Genomic DNA, 8230 nt, shown 5'->3' with positions numbered 1-8230 from the left:
AAAACAAGATGAACCTCAGCTTACTTCTCATACCTTATACAAAAATTAGATTAAACAGACCATACACCTATAGGCTGAATATATAATTATAAAACTTCTGAAAGAAAATATCAGAGAAAATCCTTACAATCTTGGGTTAGGCAAAGAGTTTTGGATATGATACCCAACACATGATCTATAAAAGAAAATTTGATATATTAGATGTGATAAAAACCAAAATTATAAGTACAGAAGCATTCTTCAGAGGAAAAGTCAAATTTAGAGTATCTACTCTTGGGCTTGTTCATGCTTTTGCTCCATCCCATCTGGATGGCCATTCTGGTGTTTGTATCTAAGGAGGTACTCTTTTGCTCACAAGGCACTTAGCATCTACTGTATCTGGGATGTCAGAAGAGACCAAAGCATAAGTCAAGAATCACTAGAAACTGTGGTGGGAGCACTGGGCTAGGAGTCAGGGCATTCACATTCAACTTTGCCTTACTGTCTAGTGGAGGAGAGAACCCTGCCATGCACACAATGACACAAAGCAGAATGACGGAATTTCTGTGGAAAAACTGAAGAAGGAGGAACAAGGGGTTTGAAGAAGGCATCTTAGGGGGCAAGCAACTGAGCTTAGCCTTGAAAGACAAGCAGAATGCTGGCAGGCAAAAAACAGATAAACATGGAACAGACGTGAGAGGTACAGGCAAACATTCCTTTATCTTTTATGATTCCAAGATGTAAGTAAAAGGAACACCCCTCACCATTCTAAGTATGCCCACAAGACCCAGTTGGAAAAGAAATAGAGGGAACTTCACAGATGGTGGTGCCAAAGCTGAGTCTTGAAAGGTGAGTAGGAATCAGCAAAAAAGAAGGGTAGGCCTGAAGAAAGGCCTGATATGTAGAAACCAATGCTGGATTGACAAGAGAGTGAATTTCCAGGATGCCCTGAGCGTTTGACACCTGGAGGGCCTGGGAAGAGGACTTGTCTGCCACAGGAAAGTGGGGACCTTTGAGAATTTTGAGGGGTGCATCAGAGAGTGGAGAATTGATTCCGATTCTGGGGATCCAAGGAAGATTCCCAAGGAGGATGGTGACATATTTCTTCATCTGTGGTCTCTTGGGAAGACAATCCTGAAGGCAAAGTGGATCAACCAGTCACATTTCAGAGGTAGAAGTTCATTATGATGTAAAATATGAGAAGCCTGAACTAGTGCTGTAGATTTGGGAATGAAAGAAAACAGCAGTAAAGAGACACAAGACACTGGAGAAGCTGGCATGAAGTCAGAGGTGAAGGAGAGGAAAAGCTGCCCAAGACTCACTGAATGGGCCACAGTGGTGAAAAATAACTCAAAGAGAAGTTAAAACATTAGCTTGGACCCCACAAGTAGTGCTTATAAACTTTCAAGACCATAGCGAGATAATACTTTCTTTAGAGTTCACACACGACTCATGAGTTCAACCTGGATTTCTTATCTCCTGCCCCAACCCCTAAACTGGTTTTGATAAAAGCTGTGAAGATTTAGCTGGGGACACTGTCATTAGATACCAGGCTTGAATCAGGGAAAAACAGCTTCTTAACAGAAAGATCTTAAACACTTTTTGAATACTGCTTTTCTTGTCAATGATTTGTTAATTGTAACTCTAATGTAAATTCTGGCATACCTTTGCTTTTATCTTCAAGGAATAATATGGAGCCAGATAAATTACAGTAAATTGCCATTTTGCAACAACACTTGAGGGGCAGGGGCCCTGATACATTCCTTTGATCATTGATGGCTACTGGATATCCCTGTGTGTCAGGCAGTATACCGGGCACCAGGCAACCAGCATTGACCAAGACCAACTTTTTCCTACCTTCATTTCTAGTGAGGAAGACAGACACAAAACAGGTGTGAAGGGTAGGCAATGCCCCCATTTCCTCCTCAATTTCAAGATTAAAATAAAAGGAACAGCCTTGCTATTAGAATTATGTCCAAAAGTTCATTCAGAAGAGAGGCTGATCATCCAGGTGAAAAGGTAGCAGAATCTTCCCAGACAATGATGTTAAAGCTAAGTCTTGAAGAGTGAGTGGGAATTAAAAGAGCAGCAGGGTTATACTGTACAGTGGGAATATTATTTGATTTTACCTTTTGCTCTAATATATTTTTCTGCATATATATTTTATACCATTTAATTGTGTATAAGATTGAAATTTTTTATATATTCACTGTGAATTATGTCATTAGAGAATGACATTTTCAATCCTAATTAATAAGTTTTTGTCTTAGTCTCTTTAGTCTGATATTAAAAAAGCTGACCTTGCTTTATTTTGATTAACATGCACCTGGAAAATTTTCTTCCATCCCTTTATCTCAAGTGTTTCTGTATCCTAATGATTTGCTAAGTTTGGCACAAACAGCATATAACTAGATTTGTTATTTTTCATCCAAAATGGCAATCTCTGACCTTAACTGGAGAATTTATCTGATTAATAATTTTCTATTACTGATTATGAAATAAAATATGAACTTCAAATGTGAATTTATTCCTAACTTCGTACATTTTGCTTTCTTTATTTCCTGAATTTTCTATAAATCTTTTTCTACTCTCTTGGCTATTTATTCATGTGTTTTTGTTTTCCTCATTGCTTACCACATGATTAAAATAATAGAAGATAATAAAATACTAATAATAAGAAATTATTAAAATAATTGGAAATGATAAGGAGATCCATTTCCCCGCCATATACAAATAGGCAATGATCAATCACTCCAATATAGAAAATTGGGTGCTGACGTTAGAAGTCATAAGTGTATCCCTGTAGGCCTGTGGTGACGTTCTGCAGAATGGCACACGAACAGAGGTTGTTTCTCTGAAACCATGCTCTTCCATCTTTGGGCAGTATAGCAGTTCTGCCGGGGTCTTGAGCAAGCGCAAACCCAACACATTTAAGAAGGGGCGGGGTTAAGGTCGATACCGGAGCCGGAAGTAGCTCTACGGGACCTTTTCTCTGCACCTGCCACGAAGTTCCTCACAGTTTAGCGCCTACTTGGCGCTGAGGTAGTTTGAAGAACTTTGACGGGGGACTGTAGGTTCAGTGACTGGAGGAATGAGCGGGGTCATCGGAACAATTTGGGGGTTACTAAAGGGGGTCTTTGGAGTCGGGATAGTGACTTGCGCTAATCTGAATTGATTACTTAGATCACTAATTTCTGTTTTACTTTTCTCATATTTGCATCTTAAAGTTCCACAGCTGGGTATGTATTGTTCTTGGTCTTATTAGGTTGTGAGTTTTTCTATTTTTAGTTATTTTTCTTTTTAGCAAGAGTTACTTTAGAAGTGCGTTTTCAGTTTTAAAAAGTTAAGCCTTTTATTAATATCTAAATGCAACTTATCTGTGCCTTATGTGATACTTATTTATTGGAATGTGTTTGGTTTTCCTTTAAGGCTAATTCCAGGGTCAGTTTTTTTTTTTTTTTTAATTAATATTGCATCTCTAGCTCAAAAATAGTGTGAGTTCTCCAACTGGTAATTGCCTTAATCAAAAGTATATATTCTTTCAGTGTGTGTACTTGCTCGCTTGTGTGATTTGTTTGTGTGTGAGTATATATATACACAAACATTTTTTAAATTTTTGTATATTTATATATTTTACTTGGTGTCACTGGGTACAGGCAAGAGTACTTTTCAGAATAACTCTCATCAAAATATTCTAGATGAGTCAGGGCAGACAGGGCATGACTTAGCATGTGCATGTGGGGAGTGGGGGGAAGGGCTTGGCATGGCTTAGCACGTGGGAGCTAAAGCAGAACCGGATATGTACCGGAAGCGGAGAGAAGCGTACGAGGCTGAGAGAGTCCGGGAAGAGGACAGGGCCTTGCACGGGGCAGGGCTAGGTATGCCTTGGTGCAGTATATGGGACCCACCACGCTGGGAGTGTAAGGTGAAGCAGAACGTGTCCAAGGCAGAAGTCTGGCAGCCATTTCCTAGAGAGACTAGGTGGACTAGGTCGGGCAGATGAGTGGGCGGAGCATTCTGAGGGGGTGGGCTCATGCATGTTTAGGTGGCAGAGTTGGTTTGTTTGGGTCCATGGTGCAGGGTAAGCCACGTAGCAAGTGTGTCCTGAAGGGTGGGGCAGGCTGAGTTGACCAAGTGTAAGGGAGTGTAGGCTAGCTTTTTTGAGCAGAAAGGCAGAGTCTTATGCATTCAGGTGGCCCAAGTGGGTTGAGATTGACCACCCAAGTGTGTCTGGATAAAGTGGGCAAGCAGGGCCAAGTGGTGCCAGTCAGTCCCAGGCAAGTGCAGTGGGATCTGGCAGAAGGTGGGACTAGGAGTGTCGGAACAGGTTAAGTCTGTTCCCACTCATTTAGCGCCAAACCAGAGCCCTCCTCCCACCATCACAGGTGCCCTGCTTGTAACCCCTGGTGTCTGGTAAGTCCAGGACACAGGGAGGATGGGGGAGTGGAGCGGGTGCAAGGGTTTTCCCTTCAGCTCTTGCCCATCATACCCTCAGAGAACTTGCCATGGTCACACTGGCCACTGCCCATTCAGTCATAGCTGCCTTGTGGACTGCCAAAGTCCAGGCCATCCCAGATGCTGGCAGTGCCATTGGCAGTGAAGGGAGCCTCTTAGCTAATAGACACACCCCAGATGTTGTCTGAAAAGGACCTGCCTCAGGACTGAAAACTATGCCGGGGCTTTTGCATAGCAGACTTTTGACAAAACCTGATGACAGTATGTCAGGGACCCTGGGTGGAAAGAAGTGGACAGCAAAGGCAGAGAGGGCGAGCAACAAGGAGAACAAAGGCAGGGAGTGTCCCCAGCATCATTTAAAAAACAGTTTGGGAAGACCTGCCGGCATTTTCCTGGGTTACAGCCCTGGATGAGTGACACTGAGGAGTTCCCATTCCTGGAGTGTGCGCTGCAGAAACCAGCAGTGAATGTGAAGAAAATGGAGAATTTGAAGATAAAGGTGGAATGGAAGGTGACAGAAATGGTGGAATGGGGGGGGGGTGCAGGAAGACAGGGGTCAGGAGTAGAATACAGGGCAGGGGTACAAGCTTAGGAAACTCTCCTCTCCCTGCCTTGACCGCTCTTGTCCCACAGAAAGAGAAGCAGAAGCAGAAGCAGAAGAAAAAGCTCACAGAAAACTGGAAACACACAGAGAAGACAGATGCCAAGGAGCTCGGCTCGCTGCGGCAGTGCCTGGGACCTGGCTGTGTGTACGCCACCCGGCCAGGCTCCAAGTACTGCTCGGACGACTGTGGCATGAAACTGGCAGCTGAGTGAGTGAAGTTAAGCAGCAGCATGTAAATAGGGCATAATCTATGCCATCCGAAAGTCTATTGATTCCTCTACCCATGTGTCCTCCCATCACTGAGCCACTCACCCACCCACCCATCCACCTTACAGCCAGCCACCCACCGAACACCCCCATACACATTCTATCCAGCAACCCATTCATCCACCCTTGTGGTCGTTCACCCGTCTATCCATCCCCCATCCCATCCCCCATTCCCCAGCATTCATTCGTCTGCTGTTCATTATTCTATATGCTCAGGCCCTCATCTGTCTCTTCTTGTGATGGCCCATTCCATTTCTTGCTGTCTCCCTTGCCAGCCGCATCTATAGGATTCTGCCCCAGCGCATCCAGCAGTGGCAGAAGAGTCCCTGCATTGCTGAGGAGCAAGGCAAAAAAATGCTGGAGCGCATCCACCGTGAGCAGCAGGACATTCACACCCGCCTGAAGGACATGGAGTGCCATTTCCATGAACTTGAGGCCATAATTCTGCGCGGCAAGCAGCAGGCTGTGTGCAGCGATGAGGAGGTGAATGGGAATGGGTAGAATGCAGCAGAAAGGTATTTGAAATCTTGCCCTAGCCCTCCCCACTGTACTGCTTCACTGGCCCTTCCACTGTCCTGTGCAGACCAACAAAAGTAGCGGGAACAGCGTAAACCTGCAGATCTTCTGTGTCTCCTGCGGGGAGTCAGTCAGCATGCATGTTGCCCTGCGCCACATGGAACGCTGTTTTGCCAAGGTTGGGGGACTGGCTGGGGGCAGAAGGGGCAAAGGTGTTTTTGGCTGGGTGGAATCCATGGGAAGGAGGGTAGGTTTGGTGCCTGGGTGTCTGTTGTAGAAGGGAAGGCAACACACACCCATGGTTCTACCCGTTTGTGCTTCTCTTCCATCCTTAGTAGGAGGGCCAAGATTGGAGCAGCAGCCAATGGTGAGGGGTGACATCGGCTGGGCAGGCAGGCGCATAGAAGCCACAGGGACAAATGTGTTATTTGGGGCTTTGTCATGGGGGGGGGGCATGCTGTGTGCATGCACAGTTCCTTCCATTTGTACCCTTTCTTCCCAGTATGAGTGCAAGACGTCCTTCGGGTCCATGTACCCCACTTGCATTGAAGGGTGAGTATTAGTCAAGGTGAGAGGCATGATGTGGACAGGGTCAGGAGCAGGGTGGGCTCAGAGACAGAGGTGGGTGGACTAGGGGCAGGGTATGGGGGGTTTAGGGGTTTATGGACAGGGGTTCAGAGTGGGACCCCCTTTTCTGACCCTTAGCACTTCACTTTCAACCTCCCTCAGGGCCACAAGGCTCTTCTGTGATGTTTACAACCCAAAGAGTAAGAGGTACTGTAAAAGGCTCCAGGTGCTGTGCCCTGAGCACTCAAGAGATAACAAGGTGACTCTTTCTTCCTTACCTCACCATCCTTCTTCACCGGTCCCTGCTCGCAGCCCGACCACCTCCCTCTCTTCCTCTCTGCTTGACAGCCTCCTCTCTCCTTCTTCCCTCTGCCTGACTGCCTTCCTAACTTCCGGCGGACCCTCATGGGCCCCCTTCTTCCTTCCTGCCCACCCCACCTTCCCCCTCCTTACTGGCTGACTACCTTCCCTGCCTGCTCCCCTCTCTGCCTGACCTAACCTCCTCCATTTCCCTCTCCCTCCCTGCCTGACCGGCTCCCTTTCCTCCGCTCCTCGCTCCTCGCCGCAGAAGCATTCCCCCTTCCTCTCTTGCACTTGCTTGCCCATCATACGTTCCTTTCCCGCCCCTGGCCCGACTGCCCCATGTTACTCCCCCTTACCCCGCACGACTTCCCTCTCTTCCTTGCTTTCAGACTTGCCTCCATTCTTGTCCTGCCCGCCTCAGCCATCTCCCTGCTTGTTATCTCCTAAATCCTTTCTTCCTCCCTGTTTCCCTAGCTTCCATTCTTCCCACCTTCCCTGTCTCATGCCTCACTTCTTCCATGCTTTACCCACCCTCTTTCACCTCCTGCTGTCAGACCTCCCCTCCGTCCTTCCTTTCCTGTCTGATCTCTTCCCGTTCTTCTGTCTTCCCTGCCCGATCCCCTCCATGCCTCCATTTCTGCTTGTTTAACTTCTTCCTTCACCCTCCATGCATGGTCATTCCCCTTTCACCTCCTCTTCTCTACCTGATCCCAGAACTTCTCCACTCCCCACCCCCCCCACCCGCCCTGCCACTGTCAGGTCACTCCTCATTTTTCTTCTTCCTGCCAGACTGCCCTCCCTCCTCCGTCCTCTCACAGTGCCTGCCGGAGCACTCTGGATTTCTACACTCCTCCATACCACGTCATCCTTCATTCTTCCTCACAGATATCCGATGATGAGGTGTGCGGTTGCCCACTAGTGCACAATGTCTTTGAAGTCACTGGTAATTTCTGTTGCCGCCCCAAACGCTTGTGCAACCTCCACTACTGCTGGGAGAAGCTGCGGCGCGCCGAGGTGGACCTAGAGCGCATTCGTGCGGTAGGCTGCAGTGCTGGCCGGGGCTGAAGGGTGGGATCGCATCCCGGGAGTCCCCCTCTCATGCTCACCTCCCACAGTTGCACAAGCTGGAAGAGCTAGTTGAGCAGGAGCGCAAGGTGCGCACAGCTATGATGAACCGGGCGGGGCTGCTGGCTCTGATGCTTCACCAGACAATCCAGCATGACCCACTCACCACTGACCTGCGCTCCAAAGTAGACAGCTGAGCCCTGCTCGACTGAGATCCTGTACCCAACATCCTCTGCAAAGGGAGACATTCAATGAATTCTTCCCATCCTTGTTCCTATCACCCCTTTTTTTTCTTAGGTCATCTTCGAGCTTCTCTGTGCTTCTCTCTTCACCATTCGGTCTCCTGCATCTGTTTACTCCTCCATGGGAAGGGGGCCTCAGAACTTCCCTGTTTCCATCCATTCCTCCATCCGCCTGTCTCTTTCTTCCCTGAACCTTGGCAGGCTCAGGAGATCTTCCCTGCCTGCATTCCCC

The 8230-nt window shown here is 47.5% G+C and overlaps 1 protein-coding gene across 1 annotated transcript; it reads left to right on the top strand.

Annotated features, from left to right (window-relative positions):
• The first annotated feature begins 3778 nt into the window (after positions 1 to 3778).
• LOC132007148 (CXXC-type zinc finger protein 1-like) lies at positions 3779 to 7953 on the top strand. The gene is given in 10 exon segments (XM_059385262.1): positions 3779 to 3857; positions 4601 to 4695; positions 4838 to 4957; positions 5068 to 5246; positions 5581 to 5788; positions 5889 to 5999; positions 6324 to 6373; positions 6551 to 6647; positions 7577 to 7729; positions 7807 to 7953. Coding segments are annotated over 10 exon segments (1239 nt in total).
• The last annotated feature ends 277 nt before the right edge of the window (positions 7954 to 8230 follow it).

Source organism: Mustela nigripes, chromosome X (genome assembly GCF_022355385.1).
Source record: "Mustela nigripes isolate SB6536 chromosome X, MUSNIG.SB6536, whole genome shotgun sequence".
NCBI classification, from domain to species: Eukaryota; Metazoa; Chordata; class Mammalia; order Carnivora; family Mustelidae; genus Mustela; species Mustela nigripes.
The sequence above is the reverse complement of the archived record's forward strand: the minus strand, read 5'-3'. Positions and strand labels throughout refer to the sequence as shown.